General features: G+C 51.4%; 1 protein-coding gene across 1 annotated transcript in view; it reads left to right on the top strand.

Annotated features, from left to right (window-relative positions):
* Nucleotides 1-14,461, top strand: part of FEZ1 (fasciculation and elongation protein zeta 1) — a 39,196-nt gene that overhangs the window by 11,449 nt on the left and 13,286 nt on the right. The window contains exon 3 of the mRNA XM_055131400.1: nt 6,727-6,826. Coding sequence (XP_054987375.1) covers nt 6,727-6,826 — 100 coding nt within the window. The remainder of the gene's footprint in view (nt 1-6,726; nt 6,827-14,461) is intronic.

The following is a 14,461-nucleotide window of genomic DNA, read 5'->3' as shown; positions in this document are numbered from 1 at the left end:
AGGAATAATCTGGGCACCGAGAAATGGACAGAGAAAGGCCTCTCTCGGCCTGTGTGGACCGCAAGCTTTACACTCTCAAATAAAACCCAGAAGGAAAGTACACACTCTCTTAGGGACTGCCGGCCAGAGAGTTCAGCTGTCCAGTTGTGAGGGAATAAAGGGACAGAGAGTTGACGCTGGCCCGGCCGTGTCTCTCCCAAGCCTGACTCGAGTTCTGTCAGGAGGAGCCTCGGTTTCAGGGCCGGAGTGAGAGTTTGCCCATGACCATCGAGATAATGTCTGGGGGTACAGTAGAGATAAGTACCAGGAGGATTACTCCACAGCTTAGAAGCTGGCCTTGCATGCTGGGGGAAAAGGCAGCTCAGATAGAGAAGGGACCACCAAGTAAAGGGTGCTAGGAGGGCCCGCTCAGGAGGGGAGATGCAGAAAGTAGACTATAGACCGAACATGATGGCCACTTAATACCTCTACTGCAAACCACAACACCCAAAAGGAGAGAGAGAGCAAAAGTGAATGCCCTGCCACAGAGGTGGGGTGGAGTGGAGGGGTCAGGGTGGGGGTGGTGGGAGGGATGCTGGGGCCATTGGTGATGGAAAATGGGCACTGGTAAAGGGATGGGTACTTGACCAGTATATGACTGAAACGCAAGCATGAAAGTTTTTAAGTCTGTAACTGTACCTCACGGTGATTCATTAATAATTTTTTTTAAATGTCTGGGGTAACTTAGAGCTAAATAATGAAAGCATAAAAGCAAAGCAGTAGAATTCTTGGCCAATGGAAAGTCTTCCAGAGTGCTACAAGTCTTAAAGCAAATGCGGCGCCCCTTTGAAATTTTGATTTCTTGAGTTCTCGTTTGGAACTGTTCGGTGGACAGGGAGCTGACCGAAGGGACTCCGGTCTCAGATTTGTCAGGGGGTGGAAATTCGAGGTGTCCAAAATGAGAGATTTGAATGTGTATTTCCTGTTTTGAAAACTTTCTATTTAAATGTTATTTTCCTTCTATTTGATCTTTCCGGTAATTTCTGGTTTGGGGGTAACACCTGGCAGAGCTCAGGGGCTACCTCTGGCTCTGTACTCAGGGGTCACTCCTGGCCGTGCTGAGAAGACTGACTACATCTGGTGCCAGGGTTTGAACCTGGGTCAGAGTGAACCAGAGCCTCCCCTGCTGTCCGCTCTCTGCCCTGTTTTCTACTTTCAAATTTAGAAAAATTTTCAGAATCTCTTCTTTGCCTCTGTGTGACCTTTCATTGTCATCAGAGTTGGTTCTGGGGGTGGGGGGCTGGAGAGAGAGCACAGTGGGGACGGTGTTTGCCTTGAATGTGGCAGAGCCGGATTTGATCGCAGCGTCCCGTGGGGTCCCTTGAGGCTGCCAGGAGTGATCCCTGAGAGCAGAGGCAGGAGTTAGCCCTGCACCCTGCTGGGTGTGGGCCCCGATATCCCCCAAAGAGTTGGACTGGAGGCCAGCCTTATAGGGGCCATCACAGAAAGAGACTGGACAGTGTCTTGCCTACTGCCAAGAAAACAAGGATCCTCCCAGCTCTTCACACATCCTGGAGACAGAGGGATCAACCGTGGGAGAACCGGGACAGTTTCCTCCATGACAGAGCCACTGGGATCCTGAGAGACCAGACAGTGACCGAACGGCCAGCGGTCAGTGTGGGGGGATGAGCGAATGGCGAAACATCAGAGAAGCTGGCGGACCGCGGGATTGTCAGAACGTGGATGATTTCCTGATGAGCCGTTTGGTTTCCCACAGGGAAGGCAGAGAGAGCATCGACTCTATCGAAGCGCTTGGAAGAATCTCAGAAAGCTGAAAGTCGTGGATGTGCTGAAATTCTAAGTACTAACTGCAAAAGTGCACGAGGTTAATGCACATTTGCGGGCGGAAGCTGGCTCCACCGGACACCAGCAAAACCTTGGGCCTGGGCGGAAGCCAGCCCAGAGGAAATTTAGTGAATGCCTGCAAGTTGGAAATGGAATAAGCAGCTCTGTGTGTGTGTGTGTGTGTGTGTGTGTGTGTGTGTGTGTGTGTGTGTGTGTGTCTTATAGTGAAGAGGTTTTTTCTTTTTTTTCTTTTTGGGTCATACCTGGCAATGCACAGGGGTTACTCCTGGCTCATGCACTCAGGAATTACTCCTGGTGGTGCTTGGGGGACCATATGGGATGCTGGGAATCGAACCCGGGTTGGCTGCATGTAAGGCAAACGCCCTACCCGCTGTGCTTTCACTCCAGCTTGCAAAAAGTTTTTTGTTTAGGTATTTTTTTTTGCCTACCAGTGGTGCAACGGTAAGACAATGCAGTGTCAGGGATCGAACCCTGGGCCCGTGTGTGCCAGTCAAGTGCCCCGGCTCTTTGAACTACCTGCCCGGCCCCCGGAACAAAGTTCATGTGGCCGTGATGGCTGAGTTGGGAGCTCCAGCCAACACAGCATAGCACACACAGCACAACACGACACAGCACAGCTTGGGCTGAGTCTTTCCAGCCCTCTCGGCCCGCTCAGTTGCCTCAGTGGGCCCAGTGCGCTCTGCACCTTTCCTCTCTGGACAGAGCAGGCTGGGCCGCGGGTGCCAGGGCAGCCTGAGGCCAGGAGTCGGGGGGACCTGTTTCCTCTCAGTTCTCTGAGCAGCTTTCAGGGTGCGTCTGTTCCCCGGCCGGAGGAACAGCAGACATATCTTGGGGGCACTTGCAGCAGGTGTCCACCATTCCAAGAAGGCCCCTCGCCGGGATCCCGGCCCCTCCCTCTCTTCCTTCCCGCCAGAGCCCTGCATTTGCAATTCACTCGACACGCGTGGGCCAGCAAGCCGGGCTGAACCAGCGGGCTTCTCACTGCCCCTGCCTCTCCTGCTTTCGCAGGCCCGAGGGAGCACAGAGTCACGAGTAGTGTAGACACAGGTTTTCCTAAGGAGCTATTTTATTTTTGACCCCGCGGTGCAGGGGACGGATCCCCTGGGCCTCGCATGCAGCCTGTGCTCCAGCCCTTCCAGCGTGTCTCTGAGCTGAGGCCTAGAACGACTAAGCAGATGGACAGAGGATGCTCCAGATCTATCGCGCCCGGGTGCACACCCCACCTCCAGCAACCCCCAGCGGGGACACTGACACGGCCCCACGACCCTGCCTGTCACCCAGACCCAGCTCTCCCCGGCCTGATGTACTTGGGAGGATGAGGGGAGGCATCCGCATGGGCTTTAAAACAATGCCTGGCTTCCGGTCAGCACTCGGTCAGTGCTCGGTCAGTACTGGTCACCCTTGTTCTTATTAGATGGACACAAAGGACAGTGAGTGACCACTGAGAGACGAGAGCGGCTCTTCCTTCCCGGTTGTTTATGGGAGCACTGGCTTGCTGGGCTGGAGCACGGATCTGCAGGTTCGAACCCCAGTTTCACCTGGTCGCCCACACACTGCTGGGAGTGACCCAGAGTGAGGAGTAGACCCCAAGCGCCATTGGTGGTGGCCCCCAGACAAAACCCGTTATTTACAGGCCTTGAAGGATGAAAACTATATCAGAAAGGAGGCAGACAGCTGGACGGAAGATGAAGGATTAGGGGGTGAGTTGAGAGCTCTCCCCCCTCCCCAGGAGGAAAGGGTTAGGGATATGGCATTAAAAATCTAGAATTGGGGCCAGAGTGGCTAGAGGGCAGTGGGAAGGGTGTTTGCCCTGCGTGTGGACAAGCCAGGTTTGATCCCTGGCATCCCAGATAATCCCCCGAGCCCTGCCAGGAGTAATTCCTGAGTGCAGAGCCAGGAGTAACCTCTGCACACCTGGGTGTGGCTCCCAAAATATCTAGAATTAGAGGCCAGGGAGATAGTACAGTGGGTGGGACACTTGCCTTGCATGTGGTTGACCCAGACCCGATCCCTGGTACCCCCATTTGGTTTCCTACGTCCTACCTGGAGTAACCCCTGAGTACAGCTGGGTGTCGCCCCCCCAAAAGAAGCAAACAGAAAACCCCCAGAAGTGGAAGATGAAGCCCTGAGGGGTGAGTGAAGGCTGAGCAGGGAAAGGCTGTGCCCCCCAAGTGCTGTCCTTTCCAGGGGGACCATTTCAAGGTCACTGGTGAGTCCTCAGTGGCCCCAACGCTCCCTGGCTGCCCCACCTAGGGGGTTGCAGGAAGCTCCTGCTTGTTTGAGTCTCACGGCTCCTGGGACAGGCTGATCAGAACTGGAGCACGGGAAAGTAACCCCAGATGGAAGGAGGGTTGGGAGCAGTTTGGCCATGACCTTGGCGTGGGTGTGTCACACTGGCCCCAGCTTCAGGGTGCTGGGGACACCTGGATTTGGGTGCTTGGATCAGCCAGGCCCTCTCTGGCATGACGGAGGCTGGGTGAGCACCCTGCTCTGAAATCCCACCGAACCCCGTCGAACCACCTCTGGGGGTCCTCAGAGACACTTTCCTGTCGCAGTAGGAAGACGGTGGATCAGCAGCAGCCCAGCACAGCCATGACATTGGCCCTCTGTTCCTTTGACGTGTGTCACTGCGGGTGCTAGTGTGCACGGAGCACTGGGAGCCTCTCTCCTCCATGCCTGCGAGCGTCCTGCGCATTCCTGCGCTCCTCCCCGTGGCTCACCCTCTGCCCAGCAGGGCCGCCTCATCTCCAAGCGTCTGTGCTCTGGACAGTGTTTTTCAGCATGTGGTACTGTATTTTGTCATGTCCGAGCTATAGGATGCAATTTTATTTCGTTTTCAGAGATGACTTGGGTCAGGGCTGCAGCTCAGCGGTGGAGCCGTCACCGGCCTGGCTGTGGAAGGCTCTGGCTCTTTTTGTGGTTACTGGACCAGACTGAAGTGATCGAGGCCACTCTGGTGGTGGAGGGATGGAACCCGAGGTTCCCACATGCAGATCCGGCCCTCCAGTCCTCTGAGCTGTCTCCTGGGTCCGAGGCTCTGGGTTTGATACCGGTACCTTCAGGGAAAGATATGCATGCATATTATTTCTCATCTATCTAAGAAAACACACTGTGTGTGTGTGTTTGTATGTGTGTGTGTGTGTTTGTGTGCGTGCGCATGTGTGAGCTTGGGTCTGTGGACCCCCTAGAACACTCTGGAAAATAAGTGAGCATTTATAATTTTCCGTGTTGGCATCAGCTCCTTACTCACACTAGAGGTTAAGAATTTATTTATTTAATTTGCTTTTTGGGTCACACCCAGCAATGCTCAGGGGTTACTCCTGGCTCTGTGCTCAGGAATTACTTCTGGCGATGCTTGGGGGACCATATGGGATGCCGGGGACTAAACCTGGGTTGGCCATGTGCAAGATAAATGCCCTACCCACTGTGCTATTGCTTGGGCCCCAAGGAGTTAATTCTTGACTGCTTAAGTGGGTGTTTCTTTTGCTTAACTTTTTGAGTTTTGGGGCCACACCCACACCCACACGCGTGTATTCCCTCCCCAGGGACTGAACTAAGCGTGTCAGTGTATAGACAGTGCTCTTGACCACTGAGCCATACCCCCAGCCCACACATACCTCCCACAGCCTGGCTGGCCCCAGTGGGCACCTGGAGGAGCTGCCACAGAAGCCTGGCTTTAATTCCATTTCACTCTTTTCCTGGCGACATTGTTCTAGGAATCTGGTTTTTGATCAACTCTCAGCCCGTGTTGCCTGGTTAACTCATTTTCCTCTCTCTGCATCTGTTCATCCCCAAGCCGCCTCCACCCACCCCTGCTCCCCACTTTTGTTCCCCCAAAGGAATCTTTCTAAATGAAATGAATTGAGCATGAAGAATTAGGGAACATCCTTTCTTATACTGCACTTGTCCAAATTAAAGAAAAATGTGCTTTTTTTTAAAAAGAGGGACCTGATCTTCCCCACTGGAAGCAAGTTCTGTGGCCAGAGGTTGGGTTAGTGCTTCCTCTCCTGGCCTTAGAGTGCCCGCGCTGTTCGTGCAGGACACCCAGATTCTGCATCTCAGGGGAGGGAGCTTGGGTCTGTGGACCCCCTAGAACACTCTGGAAAACAAGTGAGCATTTATAGTTATCAGTGTTGGCATTAGCTCCTTCCCCACTAGAGGTTAAGGAGTTAATTCTTTTTTTTTTTTTTTTTTGCTTTTTGGGTCACACCCGGCGATGCACAGGGGTTACTCCTGGCTCTGCACTCAGGAATTACCCCTGGCCATGCTCAGGGGACCATATGGGATGCTGGGATTTGAACCCGGGTCGGCCGCGTGCAAGGCAAACGCCCTACCCGCTGTGCTATCTCTCCAGCCCCTAAGGAGTTAATTCTTGACTTAACTTTTCTTTTGCTTAGCGTTTTTGGTTTTGGGGCCACACCTCGTGGTGCTCGGGACGTACTCCTGGCTCTGTGCTCAGGGACCACTCCTGGGAGTGCTTGGGGGACATATGCTTTGTCCGGGATTGGTCCAGGGTCCACTGTGTGTAACGCCAGTGCTTTCACCCCTCAGCTTTCTCTCTCTCCGGACCCCCCTAGAGGCTGTTGCTTAGGTTTATGAGACACTTTTGGATGAGGGCAGAGTCGGTTTCCAAGACATTTTCTGTGCTGACGAGGCGAGATTCTGGGTGGGGCTGGAATGTCTTCTCTGGCGCGCGGGGGGGCCCTTTCTCTCCCGGTAGCGCCTCTCATGCGGTCTCCAGGCAGCCGGGCCTCATGCTGGAAGGCAGATGATCTCAGCCTGGCGCACACAGAGGCCTCTCTCTTCCCTGGCCCGGCTCTTCCTTCCTCGGGGCGGGGCCGGCCCAGATGTGCGCTGATGAGAGCTGCTCTTTGTTCATAGGGTTTGGGGCGCTCTGACGGACAATTACATCCCTTTACTCTCAGAAGACTGGCGGGACCCACACGTCGAGGCTCTGAACGACAACAGCTCCGACACTGAGGTACCTCTGTCCCCCCGCCCCCCCCCCGCCTCCACACGCACACGCACACGCACACACTTCACAGGGCACGAGAAGGTGTGCGTTCCGGTGAGAGAAGCACGAGGAACTCAGCCCACGTCCCCACGGCATCCGCCAGGCTGGCAGTCGCTCAGGGACGGTAGGAGAGGGGACATCCAGCACCACCCGGGGGTTTGGAATAATGGGATGCGTATCTGCAAAAAAGGGTGGACGCAGAGGAAGGGAGCAAAGTCAGGCTTTTGGGTTCCAAGGACAAACGGTTTGAAAAGCGTCATCTCCCATCCTCTTCAGAGGCCTCAGTCCCCTAAAGAGACGGTGCTGCAGGCTGGGCTAATGCATCGTGCTGGGCCCGGCTCGTGGGCAGAGCTTGGGTGCAGATCTCCGTGAGGTCGATGTGCCACGGGAGCAAGTCTCTTCCTGAAGCTCAACAGAGCGTCTGTGGTGACAGACAAAGAACGTAGCTTAAGGGCTGCAGGAAATAAAGAGGGCGGCAGAACTCTGGTACAGCGGGTAGGGTATTTGCCTGGCACACGGCTGAGCCAGGTTGGATCCCTGGCACTCCTTAAAGGATCGTCTGAGCACGCCAGGAGATTCCTGAGTGCAGAGCCAGGAGTCAGCCCTGCACACCACCAGGTGTGACCCCAAAATAATTTTTTGAAAAAAAGGGGGAGGGAATTAAAATATTAGAAAAAGAAAAAATTCCTTCCAGGTTATTTGCAGAGGCTGTGGGGAGGGACTCTTTAGGAGATCTACGTGGGTCCCTAAACCCACCTAAGAAAAGTAAATTAGTTGGCGGATGTCTACCTAAAAGTCTATCTCTGCCTTTTAAAGAAATTTAACTTTTCTTTTCTTTATTTAAAAAAAAAAAAACAGGGGGCTGGAGCGATAGCACAGCGGGTAGGGCGTTCGCCTTGCACGCGGCCAACCCGGGTTCAAATCCCAGCATCCCATATGGTCCCCTGAGCACCGCCAGGAGTAATTCCTGAGAGCAGAGCCAGGAATAATCCCTGTGCATCGCCAGGTGTGACCCAAAAGCTAAAAAAAAAAAAAAAAAAAAAAAACAGGCAGGGTTGTGAGCTCAGGCAATGTAGGAGGGAGGTGGATATAATCTATTGAGTGTTGAGTTCAAGGAAAGAACAAGAGACAGGTTTCCCTTACTGAGTGATATTTCTATAGATCATTGCTCAAAATAGCACAGCTGAGAGATCAGATGTTGGCGGATTTGTTGAATTGGCGGCTCTATATCCTTCTTAACTCTTGTGAAAACTTGTAAACCAAACACTCAAAAGCTCCAGGTGTCCCCAGTGTGGCCCTGAGCGAGGACGGGGACTTTGCCCTCCACCTATTCAGCGTGGATGTGGGCGTGTCTGTCTCCGTCCTGCCCTGGATTCGTATTTCTTTGCACAGCAAATATGTGTGGAGTGGAGCACTTACTCGAAATACGCAGGTGACATGGAGGCCAGTGGAACAAATGTCATGATGGAAATGAAGTCGGGTCCATCCCTGTGCTGAGGGCAGGTGGCTTTGGTATCCCCTCTGCCACACTTCTTTTTTATTTGTTGTTAAATCACTGTGAGTTGGACCCTTACAAAGCTGTTCGTGATCAGGTTTCAGACATACAGTGTCCCAACACCCATCCCTCCACTAGTGAACATTTCCCATCAACAACCAGTGTCCCCAGTTTCCCTCCAATGACCCCACCCCACACTGCTGCTTCTATGTGCCTTTATAGCACATGCTTCTCTCTCTCTCTCTCTCTCTCTCTCTCTCTCTCTCTCTCTCTCTCTCTCTCTCTCTCTCTCCTCTTTCTCCTTTTGGGCATTATGGTTTGCAATACCGATACTGAAAGGTTATCAGGAATATCCCTTTACCTAATTATTTACTTATTTATTTTAACTTTTTAATTGAATCCCTGTGAGATAGACCCTTACAAAGCTGTTCATGATTGGATTCCAGTCATACAGTACTTCAACACTCATCCCTCCCCCAGTGCATATTTCCCAGCGCCAGTGTCCCCAGGTTCCCTCCCATCACCCCTCATCCCCCACCCCCTGCCTGCCTCTATGACAGGGACTTTTCTTCTCTCTCTCTCTCTCTCCCCCCTCTCTCTCTCTCTTCCCTCTCTCTCTCCTTCTCCCTCTCTCTCTCCTCCCTCTCTCTCTCTCTCTCTCTCTCTCTCTCTCTCTCTCTTCTTTTGGGCATTGTGGTTTGCACTATTGATACTGGAAGATTATCAAGAAAATCCTTTTATCTACTTTTAATACATAATTCTTGTCCAGGTGATCATTCTGAGCTATTATTGTCATACTGGTCCTTCTCTCTCTCACCTCCCGCTGCCATACTTCTAACACACAGATAGTAGAGTGAGCCGAAGGACCTCTAAGAGCATCTGCCCTTCTGAAGGACTAATTTATTTTCATTTTCAAATTCTCCTCAAGAGGGTTCATATTTCAGGGAAGATGGACTGGCCTGAGAAGAATGATCTTGAGCTTCAATCCTTGTAGAATTTCTTTTATCTAACCCATGGGAAAGGGGCAAGGTAGCAAAAGCAGATGGATTGAGGCTGTTTCATTTCATCCTGCTTTATAGTCTGGATTCATTGCCATCGAAGCTCTCTTAGCTGACCTCAGTTTAAACCCGTTTAAATGACTTGCAAGATTAGCCAGTGCTCAGGGTCATTTCTGTGAGACGTGCCGCCGATGCCCTTGGCACATGGCATGTCCCCTCCTGGCGAAACCGCCTGACCCGCCATGTTCATCCCCAAACTTGCTCATGCTTGCTCTTATGTCATTTCAGCCAGTCAGTGTGCTAGAAGTTGTTGAAATATCACCCCAAAAGTCAGTCTTGCATTAAAAAAAATCAAAGTAACACAAGCACATAGTTTTAAAAGTCAAATGATGGTTCTTGAAAAATGTAAGATTTAAATAAAGGCAGTCTAGCCAACACGTGTTTTCCAAAGATGGAGCTTTGGCTTCGCGCTCCGGTTTTCTCAATAACACATTTCTATCGGGAGTGCTTTGGCCACTGCAAATGAACAGTCCTGGCCCTTAGCATTCGGATACAGAACCAGCTGCCGCAGTGCGGGGAGCTGAGGGGAGGAAAGAATTGGCAGGCCGGGGCTCTTAGAGTCTCTGCTAATAGAGTGGAGGGTTGTGGGTGTTATGATGGGGGGTGTTGAATAAGAATTCCATAAACTTTAATGCTACTGTAACTACCTGTATCTCTGTATCTCTGTCATCCCGTTGTTCCTCGATCTACTTGAGCAGGCATCAGTAAAGTCTCTATTCCTCCCAGCCCTGAGATTTCAGCAGCCTTTCCTTACTCGCCTTTCCCAATGATTGGAGGCTCTTTCAGGGTCAGGGGAATGAGACCTACCGTTACTGTTTTTGGCATATTGAATATGCCACAGGTAGCTTGCCAGGCTCTGCCCATGCGGGCGGGATACTCTTGGTAGCTTGCCGGGCTCTCTGAGAGCTATATGTATGTATGTATATATATAAATATATAGACATGCATATATATAAATATATGTTACTCTATGATTTGTTGCCTACTATCTGAACTCCATCAATTATGGTGTGGTAATTATGGAAAATGGGTAGGAAGTGTCTTATAATGTGTCACGCGGCTGCATTGCAGTCCGGAAAGCAGCCTGGAGTGTGGCGGCAGTTGGGTAGTGGAGGTCGGCTGCCTGGGGCTGGGTCCCTTGAGGCAGGGAGGGCTCTCACCCGCCCTACTCTAAGGCGCCCCAAGTGAAAACAGCCTGGCGTGGAGTCCAGTTGATTGTAGCTACCTAAGGAACAATAAAGAAAAGATATAGAGAAATAGAATGAACAGTTTTGCCTGTCATCTGCTGACTCTGTGCGGGAGACGATACCATCTCATCCGTTTTTCTACTTCCAATATGCCTCGAAGACAATCCTTCCAGTGTAGGTTGTCTTCAAAGTATAGAGAAATCGGTCACAAATATATATTGATCTTTCTTGTACCTATGTAATTACATTTTCTTCTGAGTCCTATAGTGCTCTATATGAATATATTTTCTCTTGAACAAGCTTTTGTTTCACTGGAGTGAGGGGTTTCCCGTTTTCGTTTGCTTATTTTCCTATAGATGGTTCATTACAGGGGCCAATTGTAAGACCATATTCCAGGGTTCGATCCAGCAGTCCCTGTCACTGTCTGCTGTGTTCCCCACACCCAAACATTCCTGCCTGATACTGCTGATCGCTCACAGCAAGAGCCATGCAATAACTGATCAGAGAACCATCCTGACCTGGACGGGGGTCAAAGTAACAGGCTTCTCACACTGTACATCAATCGTGTTTTCAGACTTACGACAGTGGGCAGCTGAAACCCCGTAACCAAACCCTGGCCAGGAGGAGACCCTGTGATTCACACTCTGAGAGAACTCACCATTTCAGAGTAGAATTTCACAAAGCCAATAGCCTACCAATTCATTTCACTCTTTGAAAATATTCAAATTAGCATCTTCCATCTCTGCTTTTCGTTCAGCCGTGACCCTGTGGACTCCCCTCCCCTCCTTCCTGGAGGCTTGGCCGGCTCCTGCCCCCAGACTGCCACGTCTCTATCTCTCTGGTTGGATTCCCTGTTTGGCTGGGGGAATGCTGTATATTCTTGACTCTGTGGAGCTCAGGGGACCAGAAGGGGTGCCAGGGATCGAACCCAAGTAGGCGGAGTGCAGGGCAAGTACCCTATGGGCTGTCCTATCTCTCCAGATGCCCCCTACCTTTCTTTTTTTAATTTGGGGGGACACCCCCTGCGGTGCTTAGGGATCACTCTTGGTGGTGTCGGGTGTGGCACCATACGTGGTGGCAGAAATGTGCCCCATCACTCCCTGTCCTCTCTCTTTGCCCCATTACTGCACTTTCTCAGAATCCGGTTTTCAGTTGCTCTAAGACATCCCAAATCTATCCCGCCTCTCTTTCTCTTCTGTATGTGACTCCTTTGGTTCCTGCCAAGAGTCTTTTCCCATCTTCTCTTTTTGCTTTCTCGTCCGCTCACCTCCTGGGCCTTTGCTTTTTCACACCTTCATTATGCTTTATGCTCCCGGAGGCTGATGGCTCTTGATTGGGGCATGTTTTCTCTCCGAGAAGGAATTATCTCTGTTTCCTGCCTCTATTGAGATGATTATATCATTTTCCCGTTTATTATGCTAGCGTGATGAGTTACATGAATTTATTTTTAACAGTTAAACCCCACCTTGCGTTCTGGCGATAAATCCAACTCGATCGTGATGCGTTACTATTTTAGTTTTTGGTCTTTTTGTTCTTTCTCACAGATGTATTGAAGGAGAACTGGTGCACAAGAAGTGACACCTATTAAGAGGTGTGATTCGATGGTGTTGACAAGGGAGTCCATTATGAAACCATCACCACATGCAGAATCTTCCACAGTCCATCACCCCCTAATCTCTAGATAATCACTCCCCTGCTTTCTGACACTGCTGATTAGTTTGCATTTTCTAGAATTTGATATCATTGGAATCATAGGGCATGTTCTTTTTCTTTTTTCTTTTCTTTCCTTGTTTTTGAACTGGGCCCTTGAAAGCTCAGTGCAATTATTTAGCTCTTTGTCCACAGTACTGTCCACGGGCTGGTCAGGCCACACCCATCTGTCCCCATTAGCTTATTCATTCACCTGTCAGTAAACATCTTGGTGCCTTTCAGTTTTTGAATCTTGCAAATAAAGTCATTGGGGACATTTTTGTGCAGGTCCTTTTGCAGGTCATATGTCTTCGCTCCTTGAGTGAAATCATGTGATGAACTGTCTGGGACATGGGGTAAATATATGTTTTACGTTTGAAATAGCTGCCGAGCTGTCTCCAGTGTGAGGCAGAATCGGTGCACATCCACGCCAACACTTTCCATGAGACTTTTCTCACGTTCGTTGTTCTCAGAAGTATACAGTGGTATCTAATTTTGGGTTTAATTTTTGCATTTCCTTGAGAACATTTGATATTGATCTTTTCATATACTGATTTAAAACCCGTGTGTGTTTTTAGTGAAGTGCCCATTCAAATCTTTTGCCCTTTTCTTTTGGGGGGCCTCCCTCATGGTGAAGGACCCAACTCCCCCCCCACCCCCACCGTGAGTTCTTGGCCAACTGAGCTGGTGATTCCCTTCCAGGCCCAGGATTCCATGTTGTTCAGCTCCTGTGCTGCTGGTGCTTGCTTGGGGGCCTACAGGGCTGTCCCAGATATTCTCCAGGGATGATGGGGTGGCGGGAATCGAACCAGGCTCAGTCGAATGCAAGTGAGCGCCTTAACCCCGATGCTGTTCACATATCTTTTGTCAAGAGACGAGATAGACATAGTTTTGCTTCGACTGCTGGGACTGTGCATAGTAAGGCAAGGGAGGGGCTCTAGCCCTGCAACCCCGAGCCCAGCCAGGACCTGATGTGTTTTCTGAGCAAAACCAAACAGCAGTGAGGAAGCCCCCAGACAGGACAGGGTTTGGGGTTTCCAGGGAAGAGAAGGAAGCAAATTACTGCTTTCCAAAGCCCACTTCCCCGAAGTTTAAAGGATCAGACCCGTAGGCTTTGTGCTGGATGGGAGGGAGGAAGAGCTTTGCCTGAGATCCGGGAGCACTCACTTTGGAGCACCAGGAAGGACCTTCCCTTGGAACACCCTCCTTTCCCCCAGCAGAAACTCGGCGCTGGGTGCTGGGAAGGGCGGGGCTGCGGCACGATGGAAGAGACAGTGAGGCCAGTGTACTGGAATGAATCAGCCACATCCCCAAACGTGTGACTAATCCATATTCATATTTTTTTAAATGTATGGGTTTTAGAGGGCTGGAGCAATAGCACAGCGGGTAGGGCGTTTGCCTTGCACACGGCTGACCAGGGTTCAATTTCTCCGTCTCAGAGAGCCCGGCAAGCTACGGAGAGTATCCCGCCCACACGGCAGAGCCTGGCAAGCTACCCGCGGTGTATTCGATATGCCAAAAACAGTAACAACGAGTCTCACAATGGAGATGTTACTAGTGCCTGCTTGAGCAAATCAATGAGCAACGGTGACAGTGACAATGTTTTTTTTTTGGGGGGGGGTCACACCCTGGCGATGCACAGGGGTTACTCCTGGCTCATGTACTCAGGAATTACTCCTGGCGGTGCTCAGGGGACTATATGGGATTCTGGGAATCAAACCGGGTTGGCCGCGTGCAAGGCAAACGCCCTACCCGCTGTGCTATTGCTCCAGCCCCGACAATGGGTTTTAGATGAACACTTCCTGTGAACACTTTCAGAAGTGCTCCAGCCCTCACCCCCCGGCCCCCCAGGAAAGACCATTTCCCTGTGAGCCTAACTTCCACTTCCTGTTGTCTGCCCTGGAAGGTTCTCTGGGATGGGGGAAGAGCATCCTGAAGCTGGTGGGCGGGGGTTCATAGCAGCGGGAACCCGGGAGCCTGGGGCGGGGGGCAGACATGGCGGAGAGACGAGTGTCTGGGCTGGGCAGCAGGAGCAGGTCACCATCTGGCACACAAGCCCCTCCGGTGACCCTGCCCGCTCCCTCTCCGGGTCGAGCACAGATGGCACTGGAGACGTCCTTGATTAGTTTTTGTGTGGCACAGCCCTGGTTGCGTAGAGAGAGAAGGTGGTGTG

Source organism: Sorex araneus, chromosome 3, assembly GCF_027595985.1.
Source record: "Sorex araneus isolate mSorAra2 chromosome 3, mSorAra2.pri, whole genome shotgun sequence".
Classification (NCBI taxonomy): domain Eukaryota; kingdom Metazoa; phylum Chordata; class Mammalia; order Eulipotyphla; family Soricidae; genus Sorex; species Sorex araneus.
Note: the sequence above shows the minus strand (reverse complement) of the source record. Positions and strands in the feature narration are given on the sequence as shown.